General features: G+C 44.9%; 1 protein-coding gene across 3 annotated transcripts in view; it reads right to left on the reverse strand.

The window, feature by feature from the left end:
• Positions 1-19,110, reverse strand: part of slc36a1 (solute carrier family 36 member 1) — a 38,922-nt gene that overhangs the window by 10,093 nt on the left and 9,719 nt on the right. For all 3 annotated transcript variants that reach the window (XM_023797544.2, XM_023797545.2, XM_023797546.2), the window contains 8 exons: positions 17,792-17,882; positions 17,057-17,145; positions 16,827-16,916; positions 16,222-16,306; positions 13,452-13,670; positions 11,486-11,584; positions 11,195-11,361; positions 9,987-10,156 (listed from right to left, as the gene is read on the reverse strand). In XM_023797544.2, coding sequence (XP_023653312.1) covers positions 9,987-10,156; positions 11,195-11,361; positions 11,486-11,584; positions 13,452-13,670; positions 16,222-16,306; positions 16,827-16,916; positions 17,057-17,145; positions 17,792-17,882 — 1,010 coding nt within the window. The remainder of the gene's footprint in view (positions 1-9,986; positions 10,157-11,194; positions 11,362-11,485; positions 11,585-13,451; positions 13,671-16,221; positions 16,307-16,826; positions 16,917-17,056; positions 17,146-17,791; positions 17,883-19,110) is intronic.

Below are 19,110 nucleotides of genomic sequence, written 5' to 3' on the forward strand. Positions count from 1 at the left end.
ATCTATACCAAACACAGGGATACCCAGACTCCCAGCTGGAAGGGAACCACACACCTCTCACCAAGTACCGACGACCAAGCCCTAAGCAGCACGAAAGGCAACAGAAGGTTCCCAGCAATCCCACTCTTTCTGGGAGCACTCGCGTAATCTCTGTGCTGCTTTATTCCAAACTGGTTACATCCATATGGTTTGAAGTCTGGCCTCTGCTTAAAGGCGGGTAAGGGAGTGACGGAGAAGAGAGATGGTGACAGTAAAAGACTTGGTATCGAAATGAGACCACGGAAGAAAGAGAATTGTCGTTTCCTGTGTTCCAGCACAGGCAACAATGATTGTGAGTGAGCGGAGACACACAGTGCAACAAAATTCAATGCCAATTCAGTGCCGTTCCATGGAACACATTTACCAGAATAACTGCAAGTCAGTGAAAATTCCACTGAAATAAGCTAGTGTCAATAAAATCCAGTGAGGTCCTAGAGCAAGCCTTCAAAAACAGCATCTTAGAGTTAAGCGGAATACTTTAATCTGTTAAAAATCACAGTCATTTGAGCATGACAGCACCTCCACTAGGGGAACAGGCTAACCTACAACGGGAAAAAGTCAGTGTCTGATCTTCATGTCTCATCAAGCCACCAAAAAGTATCCCTCTCTGACCCTCCACAAGCCCCTGACCCTCCACAAGCCCCTGACCCTCCACAAGCCCCTGACCCTCCACAAGCCGCTGGCTCTCCAGAGCCTATTCACACCAAGTTAACTGATCTTTACTCTCTTCCCCGGGCTGCACACCAAAGCAGGTCGCGGTGACAGATGCCAAAAGCCCATTGTAAACTAAAATATTTAAAATGCACACACACACACGCACACACACACACACACACACAGATTAGGTTTCTAAATCTTTGTGAGGTCTCTCCATCCATTTCTATATAATCCCAAAAATGACAACCTTAACCCCTACCCAGCCCTAACCTTAACCTATCAAGCAAAATACAAGACTTTTGGCATTTTCCGTTTTCTGACGTGGTCCTAAGATAATTACCGACCAGTGTGCTAAGATAATTAGCCCAATACTTAGCGGAAGACGTGAGCAGTTCCCGTCAGTGTCATCCTCTACGCTTCTTGGGCTGTGTGGTGACCAGGTAGCTCTCGAAGGTTCTTGGCAAATTCTTTCTTTTTCTTTTTCTACTTAATAAAAATAATGAGTAATAAATGGCAGGGTAATCTTGCCGCATTTACAGTAACCAGATGCGGCGAGGTGTTGAATCAGAGCCGAAAGACCGACCTGATCAGATTGAGCAACGGGCTGACAGACATTAGAAGGTCAAGCTGTAGTTTACATAGCCAATCAAAGCACTTGTTGCCAGAGTCCCGACACCCCTGTAGCCCCCAGTGGAGGGGGGTCTCCGGCTCCCTCCTTAACCTGAACATCAAAACAACACATTTGAAGAAAATCTTTGCCAGGACCTTTCAAAAGAGATCGTGCGACGCACGACGCGCTCGGCCAGAACCTAATTAAGCCGGCCTTACTCCAGCGTTGCAGAGAGCAAATTAAACGCGAAGAGTTTGTGACACATTTTAAAGAGAAGGTCATCCCAGGAGACATTCCACAGGCGGGGGCAGGCAGGGCAGGCGTGGCGCTTAAAAGTTCAAGCTCGTTATCCGAATGTGTTTGGGATTCTTCCTTCCCAGATGACGATCAAACACAGAAGCTTCATGAATAAGCCGTTTTACATACTAATTGTGTGAGAATTTTCCCACAAAATTAGGTACTTGAAATTCGTCTGATGGCCGCTGATCTTCAAGCATCACTGAAAAACTGTGGTCATGAAATGTCTCCTGGGAAATACAGCAAGGTGTTTCACTGTGCTCTGCAGCTTTAGGCCGACATTAAATCCCCCTCTCCACAAAAAAAAACAAAAACTAAAAAGGTGACTCAAATAAATTCACGAAAAATGCAGTGAAGCTGTAGTTTCAGGGAGGAAAATAAAAATCCTAACCTTAGGACCATATTCGCTAAAGTGAGTGATGACCTTAGACTCAGAGTGCATCCTAAATTGCATACTTGCTTACTATGTAGTAGGCGAAATATATTATGCAGTGTGTTCAAATCCTGAAACAGTAGCCAATAGGAACTTCACTTTTTGAGAAATTTGTGAAGATGGTAGAGGAGGTGTAGTCTCTATATTAATTTAAGATGAAAACAATAACCAGGTACATAAGCTGACTCAAAAATGTATTTTTTCTTTGACAGTTTTTAACTTTTGCAGTGGACAAGCAACATCATTGGAAAACATCTGGGTCAGGTAATATACAAGACGTCGACCACAGTATACCCACGAACATGAATACTGTTCTTATAGATACAGTATGTACCACATTAACAGTCGAGTAGTAAGCATCTGAAGAAATTTAGTATGTACTGTGTCAGTATGCAATTTTGGAGACACTGTCAGTGTTTGTGCATCCAGGTTCTCTTAGATACAAGGACAGCGTTCGATACTGTGCCCAAAAACTGGCAAGTTGTCTGATGTTAAATGTATACTAATCCAGCATAACAAATGGCTACCTAAAATACTCCCACAATGCCCCACAATGATCCATCTTGCATAGAGCCCACTACCTGCCAACGACACAATATTGCACATCTGTCATTTAATATCTATGACAACAACAGTCAAATTTTTTCTGGATGGACAAAAAAAAAGAAAAACACTTTCTTGAACTTGGAGAAAAAGGATCTAGAACATACGTGGAAGACTTAGAGAAAAGCCAGGCTACGGAAGGACAATTCCAGAGTCACCAGAAATGTTTGCTGCTTGGTGGTGGTTTTGACAGTACTATCCGGGGAGACTGTGCTCCGTGAGTAACCAGAGGAAACCCACATGCCACAGAGGGACAAGAACAGCCTGATCAATTGAACTGCACAACACGCTTCCTTGTAGAGGGGGAGGAGAAGAGCGGGCCCAACGGCTTAAGGACGCTGGGAAATCTGGGGAGACCACTCACTGCTTTCTATGTTTCAGGTGACAAGTCAGCGGCCTCTGTGCCCCTGTCCCCTGACCAGAAGATGATGACGGGGAGGAACAGACCCTCATGCATTATATGGGGGTCAGGCAGAGTGGGAAGATCTAGAGAGGGTTCAGGAGAGCAACGACAGGTGTGACTGAGTAAAATCTGGAGAAAAGCAATGGGTCAGGGCAGATGGAGAGGTCCAGATACAACCGGTTTGTCAGGCAGAAGTCAGGCGTCAAGAGCGTCGGGAGAAGGCATCTCCCTCCTGGTCGGCCGACGTGCCCGACTGCTCCCGGGCAAAGGGAAAAGAGCAGCTTCTGCCGAACCTCCAGTGGGCCGGCCCAAGTCTGACTTCAGACCCCAGAAAGCTCAGTATCCTTCATCTAGAGAAGCTGAGGAAGGGATTTGAGAAATACTTACAGATTTGGTAAAAAGGGGGGCTATTAAGGAAATAGCCCACCCGGCTGTCAATCTTACCCGTAAAAAGGTGAGTGGACCTTGGAGATTTGTGCAAAGCCTGCAGACTGTTAATGCAGCTGCACACCCCTGGGCTCCCATTGTGTCTAACCCAGAACGGGCTCCTAACCCAGAACGGGCTCCTAACCCAGAACGGGCTCCTAACCCAGAACGGGCTCCTAACCCAGAACGGGCTCCTAACCCAGAAACCATAGCGGCCTCTCTTCCAGCCCAGGTTAAATGGCTTTCAGTCGCTGACCTAGCTAATGCATTTTTCTCCATTCCTGTACATCCAGTCTCCCAGTACTGGTTTGCCTTCACGTTTTTGGAAAGAGATTGACCTGGATAGTGATCCCGTAGGGGAAATTTAGGTAAATTTACTTTAAATTTAATTTACTTTGAAATTTACACAGGTAAATCTACTTCATGCCTGGTGCCAAGCTAAATTTAGAGAAAGGAAAGAGAGTCCAAGTTTTATTTCCACACGGCTATTAGATATGCAAAGAGCGGACAATAACAGTATACTGGGGTGTGGACAGCTTCAGGCGCCTGGATTTCCCCTTTAAGCGGCGACATCAAAGCCAGGAGGTTATCTGTTAACATCTTGCTATTATGGCACGACTTCACACTTGAAAAACTCGATTAAAGTTAATGCCAGACAGAGCAGCTGGGCAAATATTAATGATGCATTGTAATGTATACAAACTCTGTCAATAAAGAAATTCATTAAAAATTCACAACCTAAAAACCTCATGATTATATAAAGGGTTATGAATAGGATCTACTGAAAAGCCCTCTTTTAAATAGTTTACAGGTTGTACTTTCAAGCAAATAAGCGCGGTGAGTGCGAGATGTTCCGGCATGTTCTGGAGCTGGCACGGTGAGCTCCCAGCTCAGCGGGAGGAGAAGCTTACCCCGCTCTGGGCCCTGAACTATCCCATGTGCCGTTCGCTCGGGTCGGCCAACCGCCTCGATTTCGAGCGATCAAAGAGCAAGCTGCCCGTCCCTGAGGCTGCATCTGGCAGCCTGTGTGCATCTCATTCTACCTGAGCGTGTAAACACTCGACTGCAACTGAGGGTTAGCCTCAGCGGCGAGGTACAGAGAGAAACAGCCAAAAGACAAGCCACTTTTACCTCAAGATGCAGAAAAATCTCAGGAGTTACAGATCATTAAGAATCTGACTAACTGAGGACCCCAACAGCTTATACACCATTTTACTCTCAACACTTTATACAATCCCAGACTTTTCATTTAAAATATTCATTTTACAGTTACTGATATCATTTTTATCGTCTTATTTTACCGTTTTATTTTTATGGTTAATTTTAATCTTATTCATTATTAACCCTTTCAGGCTCAAATTGAGTTTTTGTTGCTAAAGGACAACCAAGACCTGCAGTGGTACTTTTGAGTAAAAAAAAATAAGGTAGTTAGTTTTTAACTGTTGCAAATCAGCAACGCCTGCCTTGAGAGGGTTAACCACATATTTATATACAGCAGTCCCCCCCATATCCACAGTTTACAGCGGCCTGAAAACTTTTATAAATTCGTAAAAATGACTAAGAATGTTTTTTCGCTGAGGGGTATGAAAAGCAGGGTAATCACTGCTCAGCAGGCACTGCGAGTGCGTCGTCTGCGATGCTAAGGGACGGAGCAGACAGGCATGGTCGAGGGTTAACATCCCTTGACACTTGATATATTTTCATTGCTGTCATAGTCTCTTGAGAATTAGCCTAAAACGTCAAATCCCTTTCATTCAAGAGAGTACAGTAAAAAAAAATCAGCACTGTACAGTACAGTATAATGTACATTATTATTATTATTATTATTATATTTAATGTTCGTAATGTATTACTGTGCATATGTAAGTACAGGATAATCACGTTATATATGGGTTCCGCGAATAGTTCTTTGTTATTCCCATGGGGGGGTGTTGGGCGGGGGCTACTGTAACTTGAATTACATATTCCCCTTCAAGCACAATGCAGGAAGTAGGTGGAAAAAGCATTTCACTGCACGGACGTACAGTGTGTGTTGGTTTATGAAACAAATAGAACCTGAAACTTGAATCAGCTTCTACAGACCGTCATGGGCTTCACAGGATCGACGGAAGGTGGAGCCCCGTCCGCAGGTGAAAATCTGAAGGTAACCAGCGTCCTCTTAGGAATTAGTATGGAGCCACCAAGGTGGGGGGGGGGGAGGGGGCGGCCAGCTGTGCTGCATTTAAACAAGCTGAGTAAGACAGTCTGCAAGATGGTGAGATGGAAAGTGGTCTCTCCTCCAGGATAATGGACCTGGCCTGATCCCCATAAGATGTTTTACAGGGGCTGAAGGTCATAGCAGCTAAACCAGGTTCTACTCTTCGCGTGACACTGCATACACAATTATTAGGCAAGAGTGTATTTTACTTGTATCTTCTAGTCACACAAATATATTCAATCCAGATGAATCTCCAATTAAGAAGAGTGAATTAAAAATAGAGCATGCTGAGTATGTCCTGTTTGAACTAAAAACAGAAATGGCAGATACTTCCTGGTGCAGAATTATTAGGCAAATTGTTATTGCTAATAAAATGGTCCAAAAGAGAAGCATAACAAGGGAGAGAAAAGAAACAGTACAGTGTCTGTCAGAGGGGATGGAAAACAATCAAAACTGCCAAACTCTGAAGACATGATCGCACCATTCAGTCGACTGTTTTGAGGCCAGCAGCCAAAGATGACGGAAGAAGCATGTAGAGAAGAAGAGACAAATGAACTGCCTAAGATACATGTTAAATTAAACAGGTGACTTCAGTCCGTCGAGATACCAAAGGCGCAAACATAACCTTACTACAGAGTACAAGCTGTATACTTCTCAGAGCAGCATCTGGGAGGCTGTCCTATCTGCCTGAGCTAATACAGGACAAACACCTGATTGGCTGAATGGATAAGAAGCTCATGATGGTCATTGGTCAGAAAGGTGGCTATACAGGATATTAAGCTTGGTAAAGTGGACTGTATAGAATTACCAAGAGAGCAGCCAACATCTTCCTTAACTTTTGAAACAGGATCAATTGAACGATAATAAACAGATTTTGCTCTGCACTTAAACACTGTAATGGCCGACATGGTTTTTGAACCCCGTTACTTCTCAGTAACGATAAAAATCTCAAATCATCAAACTCAAAACTTTAAATGACACTTTGTCACCTTGGCGACAGATTCTGCTTTGATCTACCACCAGGAGGAACCTCAGCGCGAGCCAGAAACATGGATTATGAAATACACACGAGGGCATGAGATGTAGCCCCCCCAAGCCCCCACCTTCCCGAAGGACATTCAGCTGACCCTGTTCTCCTCTGCCTGCCCCAACCCCCATGATCCCCCCCCCCCAAACTCTGGTAGTATAAGGTGGCCAAGGGTAAGCAAGGGTATGGAAACTCTCGATAAGCAGCCATATAACTATGTAACTTAATGAAAGAGCACTAAGGTGAATTCTGGTGCACAAATTCATGGAGTGAAAAAAAAAAAATGCAGAAACACTGGGCAGAGTAGAGAATTCAGTCAGACCAAGAAGACAACATCTGCTCTCTCTGCTGGACTCTTGGGACATCGATGCCGACTGCGCTGCATTCATCTGTGCTCCTGGACGTATGCGTCACGCACACAGGAGTCCACTGGGCACGGCCGTGCGTCAACCAAAACGGCACGTCGAAAAGTGACGTGTGAACTACGCTTAATAACTCCCAAGAAGAAAGACCTCTTCTGCTGGATAAAAACTGGCCCAAACGGCATCTGCCAATCTGCGACCAAAAAATGCAGCGGATACGACTGGGAGATCTTTGCTGTTTCACGGACGAATCACAGGTCAAAGCGCTTTCATTTTCATTCAGCTCACACTTAACCAGTTTTTTTCCTGATGGATGAAGGCACAGTTCTGAATTTTTCTTGCAGTTTTAACTGGATATATCTTAATTTATATATAAATGTGTGCGTGTGTGCGAGTGTATGTGTATATAGTATATATATATATATAGTGAGAGGGACCAGCACGCACCCCTGGTAACTAACCCCAGTTCAGGCATTGAATCGACCGCAGGCAAATGGTTAGATATTCCACAGGTATCAATCTTAAAAAAAAAAAAAAAAACGGCTTTTGAAGTTTGGGTGCATTCCAAGTGGCCACAATTTAATTGAAGTGCACTGGTGTCCTGTTCCTTCATGTACAGCAGCATTTCTTTAATTATGACTTTGCCAGTGTAGTGGAGGAAAACATTAGCCCTTTGATCTAACAAAGTCAACGAGGACAAACATCTAGCAGCTAGGGTAAGGGACAGACATAGCAGAGAATCATATCATAGTAGAATGGCATGTAGAGTAACGGCATGCCCTGCACCCATATGGGACACTTATACAGACACGCTATGGGTAAATGCTGCTCATTCTAGCTGCTCATAATTTCTATACTCCCAAGAAGCTTTATAGAGTAAATGACCTCCTGGGTCACGATGCTAAAATGGCTGGCCGATGGTGTGATCCATTAAGACACATTGCGGGGAATCCACTTAGCTGGCAACCAGTCGGAAAAGGCAAAAAGCTACCGTCTCTCTTGGGTGGGGGGGGGGCAGAATCCCACAAGCGAGCATTGGGCGCTCACAGCATCCTCACATCTACCCTTTGTGAGTGAGCGTGGGCCCCAGTGGAATATACATTGCCAATCTCCCCCCCCCCCCCATTTTCACATACAAGAAGCATTAACTTCACATGGGGGAGGGGGGGGGGTTAAATATTAAATATCCCATGCGGATTCTCCTGTTGGCGGAAGACGTGGGCTACTTTGGCGAACTCACAAGGCAGATAACATGAAGGAGACTCCTGGCTCCCCGTTCACTCTGCTCTGCCACGGTAAGCAGTAACGTGCCGTATTCTATTAGTGGGGGGGCTTTCATCTGAAGCGACACACCATTTTCGCCCTCTCAGACAGCTATATATTTCCCTGGGGCGACTGAGGTAAACCGTCTTGCTACTGGAACCTGAAGTGGCTCACAGGTTCCTCTCACTAACCTGCCACGCCACCTAATGTCCATTTCAGTTGTCAGCAGACAGAAAGGTTTCTGACTAAATTAAATGCGGCTGGTTGTTTTGGAGCCCTCGGCATTTCCGAACGGTGCGAGTCACTGCACCGCTGACACACGCCCCCGCAAGATACGGCCAATGCACTGGCACGTTTCCATTTTGTGGGAAACATTAATCCTGAGTCATCACAAATTCTGTGGTGGGAGACAGGCAGCAGAGTCCTTCATTGTAAACCCGCTTCCCGTTAAGGTGTGGTTTTGGGTGTTGACATGAACCCTGCCTTTACCACAAACCAGAATTTAAAAAGTTACATTTAAGTAACTTTTGTGGCTTTATTTCAGAGAAATATACCATTTTAACCAATTCAGACAGCTGTATATTTTATCAAAACCAGGCCAGGGTCAAAGATTTCTGTCCAATATCTTTGGGGACTTGCGCAGAGGAAGCTACAGAACTTCCTCACTATGGGGTGGGGTGGGGTGGGGGGGGGGGCTGTGGAGTAAAAAGAAAATCAGCTTTAATTGCCTTATGCAATATGCATGTGGAGAGCAGAGCGAACCATATAAAAATATTCATCAGACCGGCAGACGTCCACCTGTGAGAAATGGAGATGGAAGGATAATTTTAAAAGGGGGGGCACACAGGTAAGGACCCTGTTTATTATTCAGGGAGGGGGGAACGGCTCAGGAAGCTCTATGGCGTGAGGGTGGTGTACCGTTCCCGTGTGGCGATGAGATAAACAGAAGGGCAGCGATGGACAGACCTCGCATCTCCCCGACAGGCAGAGCCGGATCGCCACCTTGCTACGCTTGCAGGAACTACACCGGGAAGATGATCGATGAACATCATGGATCAATCGCACCTTGTCTGGTCTGGGATGGGCTGCAGTCTCACTGGATGAGCAGTTAGGGAAATACGGGCACCTAAATTCAGATTAATATTGGGGGCTGGGCCAGAATCCGATGGTAGGAGAAGCTCTCCTCTTAACACCTTCTCAGCATTGCAGGTGGCTTGAACATCGGCCCAACGAAGTCTGGCCATTTAAGCCCTTTGTGTTGGTTTGTTTTTTGCACTTATTTATTGATTCATTCATTTTTATCTACAGCGACATGCACTGAGAATGCAGGGCCAGCCAGACCCTGGAGCAATCGGTGTTTTGGGCCTCGCTCATGTGCCCAATAGTAAAGTAACTGGTGCCAATCATGGGATATGAACCAGTGACCTTCTGATCACAGGCACAGAGCCCTGGGCTGCAGAGCGCCAGACCGCCCCAGGCGCAAGTGCGTGTGTGGAAACAGCGCCCTGCTGTGACCGTCCTACCGCTCGCATCTCAGCTGGAAGCCCGTTAATGAAAGTCCGCATCGCAGTTGTGTTACTGTTATTTCAGAAGTTTCTGTGTCGTTACACAGGAATTTAGCCTAGATATGGTAAGAAAACGGCAAGAAGGTAAAGATGGACGGACTTACAGGTGAAGACGACCATGAGCGTCCGAGCGGCAAGGTCCACGGCGAGGCCGAATCGGGCCGGCATGCGGCCGACTGCCTCGGGCACCAAGATCTCAGCCGCGACGTAGAACTGCAGGGCGTAGGTGATGAAAATGCCGAAACTGTAGAGGAGCTTCACCGCCTGGTATAGCCTGGAGGGCACAGGATGGGGAGAGGCGGCTGGGTCTCGTAAATGTGCGCAACATGAAAACAGGAACATGAAAGAGGCTTCAGATAAGTAAACAAGAAAAACCCAGCAGTAGGTACATCTTTCAGATGATGGAAAGTGGGGCTCATTTATTTTTTCTTCCACTCATTCACTCATCTGACCCTTTTATCAAAAGTGACATACAGTTCAGAAACTCAGACAGCCCCCGGTCAGACAGCCCCCGGAGAAACTGCAGCTTTCGGGCTTTGCAGAAAGACCCAACAATGTAAACACTCAGCCCACCATGAGATTCGGACTGGTGAAATTCCAATCACCAGCACGGTGTTCTAACCCACGGAGCCACACACCTGCCACTAAATCCATTACTTACCAATAAATCATATAGCATATGCTGGGACCTGACAGAAGGCAATCAGCACTAAACACAGTTAGCCCGCATCTGAGCTGGTTTTGAACAATCGCAGTTTGAAAAAATACTTTTAAATGAAGAGCCTGAAAATTAAACAAACTGCACAATATCAAACTAGTGCGCAAAGTGCATAAAGTGTGGATTGAGCACGATGTGTTTATAATGTATTGTTTAGGTAAAAAACCTTGTACAGTACAGTACATACACAGTTACACATGTTTTTTTTTGTCTTTTTTCCCTAAGCAATACATTATAATAACTCTTCTAATGTTTTTCCATAAAATTTACATTGCATATGTACAGTTCTGTAATCTATGCATGATTTAAAGTATACAGCAGGTTGGGAATAGGTGTATATGCAAAGTAAATAGACGCTTTTATATTATCGTCTTGAATGTACGTGGTTGTGGAGTATCGCAGTGGGTTGTGGAACCAATTGACCGTGTAAAATGCGTGAGCACTGCACACTGCAGCAGACAAAAAGCAACAACAGCACAAGGTCACATGCCTCAACCATTGCGCTAAACCATCCACGTTAGAGAATAAACCCTGTCCCTCTCCGATCACGGGTGCCAGGAATGTCTGTGCGACTTTGTAGGCCGGGGGGCTCACCAGCAGCTGGGCAGGTTGAGGGTGATGCTCCCGCCGATGGCATTGCCGAAGCACACGTAGCCCACGGTGCCCAGGCTGATGTAGAGGAACGTCACGATGAACATGCCCAGGTAGAGCACAGTGTTGAAGTGCTGAGGCTTCTGCATCTTGTTCTCCAGTGGAAGGACCTGCAGGGCGCGGCGCACACATTTCCTGATGTGCTGCTCGGCAGCGCCCCCCTCTGAACCACTTAAAACACGACGTTGATGTGGGGGGAAAAAATCATGGAAATATACCTGTGAGCCAACTTACCACTCCGATGCCTTCAAAGGCAAATATCGCCGTTCCGAAGAAGAGAGAATAGTCCCGGGCATTTCCAAAGTATGGCAGCGAAATCGGGTACTTGATGTTCTGGAAGCCAAAGACAGGTTTAGATACTGCAGAACAATGGCTTCAGTGCACTTAGACCTCCAGGCCACTAGGGGACACCCATTATACCAAAAAGACTTGATGTGAAAAGTAGTACATTAAAATCTAATTTGCATGAAAGTTAATGGAGTAACATTGCTGAACACTGGGTCTGTAGAATACATATTCAGATATGTATCTAAATAACAGTTTTAATTTCATTTTAATTTCATGGATGAATGCAATGGACCATATAAGGGATTTACTGAAATAAAGAGTATACACGCTATCAATCCATCCATCTTCCGCAGCTATCCAGTAGAGGTCTGCTGTGAGACTGGAGCCCATCTCCAAAAGCATAAGGCTCAGGCAGGGGACACCCTGGACAGGGTGCCAGTGCACTGATTGGTCACACACACAAACACACACTATGGGTGATTCAGAAAGACCAGGTCACACACTGTGGGAGGAATCCCACTCCAACATGGGAAGAACCTGAAATTTCCACACATCAATCTGTTCAGAAGCCATAACCTGAGGGTGCTGACAAACCCCAAATATCGGCCTATAGCCAGTCGAAGCATTACATTGCACCAGTACAGTGGCCAGCAGGGGGTGCTATTAACATAAATCCAGTTCAGGTTACATATATATATTTTTTTCCAATCTCCAGCAGAGCCATCACACTGAGAGGCCTGGCCACTGTCAGAAACCCCATAATCACTGGTCCTTCAAAGGTCATAAACCCCTCTGGTTAGGCCGAGGGTGTAGAATTACGCCCACTGCAGCTGCTGAAGGGCCTTGATTGCTAAACACACCCCAAACTCTGGCCGCACAGTCATCTCTTAGGGGCGTTGATATGCTAACAGCTAACGCCCCCTAGCCTCCCCCATACCCCCGCCTCTTCCTTCACACGTAACCTCATATCTATACATATCATATATAGCTTTGGGAGAAATTAAGACACCACAGTAAAATTTTCAGTTTCACTCATTTCTCAATTTATGGGTATGCACCTGTGCAAAATACACATTTTTTTGCAAACTGCAGTCTAGTTGTTCTCTGTTTCTCATTAATGAAGAGCTTCTTCCTTGATTTATGGGTCTTCAGTCCTGCTTCTAGGAGCCTCTTATGTACTTGTCCTAGAAGTCCACCACATTCTGAAGGCCACTTGAGGTCATCCACCGATTTATGAGGCACTGTCACATAAGTTGACAGTCATCTCTAGCATTACAAAGTTGCTTCTGCCCCCTACCTGACTGGTTTTTGATTATTGCCAGTGTCTCCTGCTTCACCTTGTTCTTGTGTACTGCTGCATTAGAAACTTAGAGCCTGGAAGCAAACCTGCCTCGCAGTGTTGCCTTCTGCCAGCAGAACTGGGATTAAACCAGGATTTAACTATGCAGATATTTTTTTTAAATATAGAATGGTCTCTTCGTTTTTCCCAGAGTTGTATGCATATATGTCAATCCCAGGATCTTCCTCGACAAAAGGCACCTCTGACAGATCATCAGGCTTTTTCAAGGAGGAGTGCTCCCGACTGAAGTCACTCTCATGCCAACAAAATTGGAATTCAGTGGAAGCTGACAACAGACTTGTGTTTTTAGACTTGTGGATAAAATAAAGTACAGGAGAGTGGTCTAGTACCATGGTCTGGTACAAAGAGATTAGCACATGCAGGTACTGCTGTGGTGAGAGAATACAAGCAGAGCAGTAGGTAAGGACAGTTAACCTGTACCTTCTGTTATAGGAGCCCGACAGACCAGGGCAGGAGAGAACATAAGCATCATGGAGCCAGAAGATGCCAGATGAACAGAGGAAGATGAGAAAACATGATGACATGAATCTAGGTGAGCAGGGGAGGACGTACCATTATAGAATAAACGTAGATCAAAACCAGACTGACGCACATGACCAAATTGGCCAGGAGGGACAGGGGCGCCAGATACTTGAGGTTGCGAGTGAAGACCAGCAGGATGATGAACGGAAGCAGGCAGAGCATGTAGAGGCGGGAGTCAAAGCTGGGCACCAGCACTGATGTCTGGTTGTTCTGGCAGTTCATGGTTGTGGAGTTCGCTGCCTCCACGACCTGTGGACGGGAGGAGGGAGTGGTGACGTCATTACAGGCCCCGTTGCAGTATTGCCATCCCTGGTAGATGCATCATACCTGCATATGTTCCAGTAAGATATATTATCTTTAGCTCATAAACTACAGGCCTGGTGCACTTTCAGAGTCATGGAATGTGGGATGAAGGAAATTTCAATCTGACATTGAGTCATTACAAAATTACATTACAAACTTTTTACAAGTCTAGCTTTTAACTGACATATTTACGAAGTGATTTTAACACCCCATGTGATTAACGTTTATCTTTTCTTTAACGAATGTGAACGGATCAAACATGAAAACCAGTATGTATTTAAATGTCATGTGTCATATCAAAAGTTTAAATCAGGTCATGTTCTTATAGAAAACTAAAGCTAAATCCAGACCAATCACCATTTTATCCATGACGCAGCAGTACAGCTCCCCCTAACAGCAAAACAAATCTCACTGCAGGTTTTCACATGAGCTGAAATGGACACACATACCACACACACGTCAGGCAGCAACCACAGAAGGAAATACTGCCCCTTTGTGGTCACTGTCAAAATTAAAGTGATTAAACTATAAAGGCATCAGTTTGAAAAAGTTTTGGATTAATGCCTTATCTCCAGTACGATTTTAAAAGGCTGTGCAACAAGAAACGTTAATATATGTATAATTTAAAAATGCATACTTCCCCTTTCCACACCTCTGCCTACCCAGATGTCAGCGCTTTGCCCATTTTAGCTTTTCGCTAAAATGTTAGCTATTAGCTAAAAAAAATGATTGGCTGCTGAATTTCCATGCCGTCACCAAAACCCATGTGGTTTCCAGGGCACGACCTGTCACGCTATCAGTGCTGCACGCGATACGCTAAGAGAAGTCGATCGGCTGACGAAAGAGGCAAAGCTCAAAACAACCCACAAAAAAATTATTAAAAGACAAAATAAAGAGCAACCAAGTAGAGCTACAATTACAAAACTTAAGCCTCATTTGGATATTTAACTTGAGTTGACCAGCTAACTTACAGTGCTGTGCAAGTCTTAGGCAGTCAAAGGAAATGTTTAAAGCTATCTGTGTAGTAAGTGTATATGTGTATTGGCTCCCAAACCTCTCCTCAGGGGCACCTCAGCCATTCCATGTATTCATTAAATTTCACCAACAGCTCAATTAATTAACTAAATTACTTAACTCAATGAGGTATTAATTAGTCAAACAAGGTGTGCATGTGTATGCTGGGTGCTCTTATTTTAAATACAGTGGTATCTCAGAACTCCAACTTAATCCGTTCAGAACTCGGGTCCGAATCATGAAAAGGTCGAGTTCTGATCGAATTTTCCCCATAAGAAATAATGGAAAACCAATTAATTGGTTCCCGGACCCAAAAAATTACACCTAAATATGTTTTTTGTTTTAGCATTTAAACACAAAATGAAGAGGATAAAACAAGAAGAGCATTTTTTTCTTAATGGCTTCCAAAACGATAAAGATCTTATCCCAATATTACCCCTGTCCTGCCCTGATCGTTCGCTCCTTCCGTGTGCCACGCCCCCTCGTTAACCTCGTGTGGGATCCCCATGTGATCAGCCGTTTCTGGTTGTCATTAGTCCTCTGTATTTAGTCCGCGTTTCAGTTTGTTTCCCTAGTCCGGTCATTGTAATGTCATTGTGTTGTTCTGCCTGTTCTCAATTAAACCCTGTGTTTCCCGATCGCTTGAGTCCTGTCCCTGCTTCCCCGGTCCTGGTTCGGCAGATCGTGACAGCCCCAAGCCATGCCCCAACACTGCGCCAACACTAGACTATGCCATGCGGTCCGTTGTTTATTTTTATTATTACTCTGTATTCCTTAATTTGTTCATAAATCGCAAACTTTTAAGTTATAACATTTGTACAACTATTGCGTAACTTGTCGGTGAGCAATGGCTACCAAATTGATATAAAGTACAGTGTATTACCTGACATTTTCAATAAAACAGCACTATCACCAACAAACGATGCCATCACAGTGAATGCGAGGCTGAGACTCAAGCGTTACCGTTTGTTTCCGATGAGAGACGTGCTGCGTGACTCATTTCCCTGCGTGTACAAGTTATCTTAGGTCGGCGTTCACAGTTCGACTTCTGATATTCAGATCAAGTTCTAAGTCTTTTTTTTTTTTTTTTTAACTGGTTGGTTCGACTTTTAAGAAATTCGAGTTCTAACGAGTCTGAGAACTGATGTACCACTGTACTTGGCTGACTTTAGGAGAGGTTTTGAAATAGCTAAGCTAAAACACTTTAGCACACATAAAACATGAGGATCATTTACACATAATTTTCTTTGACTGCCTAAGACTTTTTGCACAATACTGTAGGCTGCATATAATGGTTCCATGCTCATCCTTACAATGGTTGGGGGGGCAGTATGTTAATTTCCTATTTTGAGTATTGAACAATGTTCAGGAAGTGATTTATCGCTACTTATTACAGTGGAGTTTGCAATAAACAAAAAGTTCCTGGGGGGGAATAATCCTGGAGCAGAAGACCCAGGGGCTTAACTTCAACCAACTGTCTCACCTGCTTGATGTTGTCACTGAGGAACACGAAGTAGACACAGCAAAAGCCCAGCTGGGTGACGATCAGGAACAGATTTACCACCCGCCTGAGGACAGAAGCCGGGGGGGGGGGGGTTAAAAGGCAGCAGGGGGCGGCCTGATTTCAGGAGTCACCCCAAGTGCAGAGTCGCCCCAGGCCACCCATTTGCACACGACTTGGTGGACGTGACCCCACTGCTGCGTGTGCTTTCCGAGTCCCGGTTCTCCTTCTATAAATAGATTCAAACGAGAGGCCTTTTGGAACGGCAGCCGCTCGCCTAGTGTGCTGTTCCAGAAAACGCAGCACGGGTCCCACCCCTGCGGCCTCATGATGCCGCAACGCTTTCAAACCATGCAACAGCAATGTCTGGAATGCCCAATGACAGCCATCTTTGGTTTCTCCTGCTGTGTCCCAGTACTCAACTGACTAATCAAAGTCATAGTTTGTTCCTAAACAATTCAGGGACTGTATGTAATCAACGAAGTGTTAACACACAAGAGACAGGCCGGTTCTTGTGATACGTGGTTATTCAGTACGGCCTCAATGACGCCCCGAGGCACATCTGCGGGTCCTGTTTTTTAACTGACCTCCCCCAGATGGATCGGCTACGCAGGAAGGACACATTCTCCATGCCAAACTGGAAGGCTTCCCCATAATCCAAGTACGGCTTGCTCAACCTGAAACGAGAAGTTTTCTAATTAAAAATTTCCAAGGATATAGTGGGTCAGTTTGAATACACATGGTGTGGAAGAAACTTCATGTCTCACTAACACGCGGCCAGGAGCAGGCAGGACGAGGAAGGTTGGTTGCTTCTTACCTGCCACTGAGATGGTGGGAGCATTTGACCAAGATGTGCATGCAGTGGACAGCTACCACACCCATGACGAGGAGACTCAAAGGGCCCAGCTACATGGAGAAATGTGAGAAAGCAGCTGGTCAAACCTCTTGTGTAAAGCTGCAGTCAAGAGAAATGCACACTAGAGACGTACGGTGGACTGAAGGCTGACATGCACTCCATGCCACAATGACAGAGTTCATCTGTGTTCCAGCCCAAAGCCGGTCACCAAATGTCACCTGACTCAAACTGTCACTGGACTGTCCCATCCAGGGAACTCGAAACAAAACCAAGGTCTTGCGAGTTTGATGGACAGAAACAAACCAGCATCAGCCCAGGAATAAAGATGCTTCAAAAGGTCCCCCAATTTGTCAGTCAATGTATGTGTGTGTGTGTGCGTGCGTGCGTGGGGGGAGACAACAAACTATTCTATGCGGAAGTCTTAATTTCACTGGCTACAATTCACAGCAAAACTCATGGATACGCTGGTTTACCGACTGCCCAGGTACAGTATGACTATTTTAAGGACCCACTGGCACGGGAAGGAGAGAGAGGTTGGACCCCAAAAGATGGCGGTTACATTTCCTGACATCCATTTCATACTGACCACAGTGGGAGGGAGGCCTCATCTCCACCTTCAGAGCACATCTGTCCCTGAGCAATAATTATTTAAAGCATTTTTAACAACGGGAGTTTGCGACGTAGTCGGCGTCCTACCACGAGGCCGGCGTTCCTGACCGCCAGGGGCAGGCCCAGCAGCCCAGTGCCAATGTTACCCTTCAGGAGATGGATGAGGGTCTGAAGGAAGCTAGAGAAAGCGGGAGGGGGAAGAGGTGGAAAGGCAGGGAGGACATTAAAACAGAACTGTGTGTTTCAAGCTCCATACCTACAGCTTACACTAGTCATTTCACAACACATCTGTGCTTAACATACTCCTCCACACGTAGTGTCTATGACGAGACCCAAGGTTCTAGTCATCTCTAAGGAATCCAGTAAAATCTACAGCTTTCTAAATGTTTGAACACACAGATTCACCTTTACCATGTCTATAGGAGACCACGAGTGGATGGAGTAATTTTTCAGGAACATTTAACTTGAGGATGGCCGATGCAAGAAGAGCCAAAGTGTTAAAACATCTCCCCCTCTGTTATTGCCATATTTGATTATACATTATATATCCTTTACATCAGAAAACTATTACGACACAAGAGAAGCAGTTTAAGAATAAGAATGATACTTCAAATCAAAACAACTTTCATTATACAGTAAAACCTCGGATTGCGAACATAATTCGTTCTGGAAACGTGCTCGTAATCCAAAGCATTCGTATATGAAAGCATTAGAAATAATGGAAACTCAGATGATTCATTCCACAACCCAAAAAAAAAATGATTAATACAAAATATAAAGTAAAAAATAAATAAAACAAATTAACCTGCACTTTACCTTTGAAAAGAATCATAGATTGTGTGAGGGAGACGAGAGAGAGGAGGGTTATTTTGTAGGACGACTTTCACTATAACGGAAACACTGCTATCTGTTGGCTCACTGTTATCTTTTTCTTTTTGAGTTACTTTGACAAGGAACCTATCCAATGACAGCTGCTTATGCCTCCTTTTCCATTTCACAGAAATGTGGACATTACATTGTCGTTAAACATTCATAGCTCGCACCGCTATGCCCTTATTCGGGTGGTGCTTTTCTACTAAATTTTGAGTATATTAGTGAGGCACGCCGACTGAGACCGAGCATGGGAGACAATTACCCACAATCCCGCAGCGAGAGAGAGAGAAAAACCATCGACTGAGTTGTGATCACGTAACTGTAGGCAGACAAAGCATATACATAATACTCATATTGCAAGAACTCACTCGTTTATCAAGTTAAAATTAATTTAAAAATTTTGCTCGTCTTGCAAAACACTCGCAAACCAAGTAGCTCACAATGCGAGGTCTGATTGTACTGCCTTTATGTCACTGATATTTCAAAACTGTTCACACCGGAGTTATGAAAATTGATCTCCTTGTGTAACGGAT

This window comes from Paramormyrops kingsleyae, chromosome 10 (assembly GCF_048594095.1).
Source record: "Paramormyrops kingsleyae isolate MSU_618 chromosome 10, PKINGS_0.4, whole genome shotgun sequence".
Taxonomy (NCBI): domain Eukaryota; kingdom Metazoa; phylum Chordata; class Actinopteri; order Osteoglossiformes; family Mormyridae; genus Paramormyrops; species Paramormyrops kingsleyae.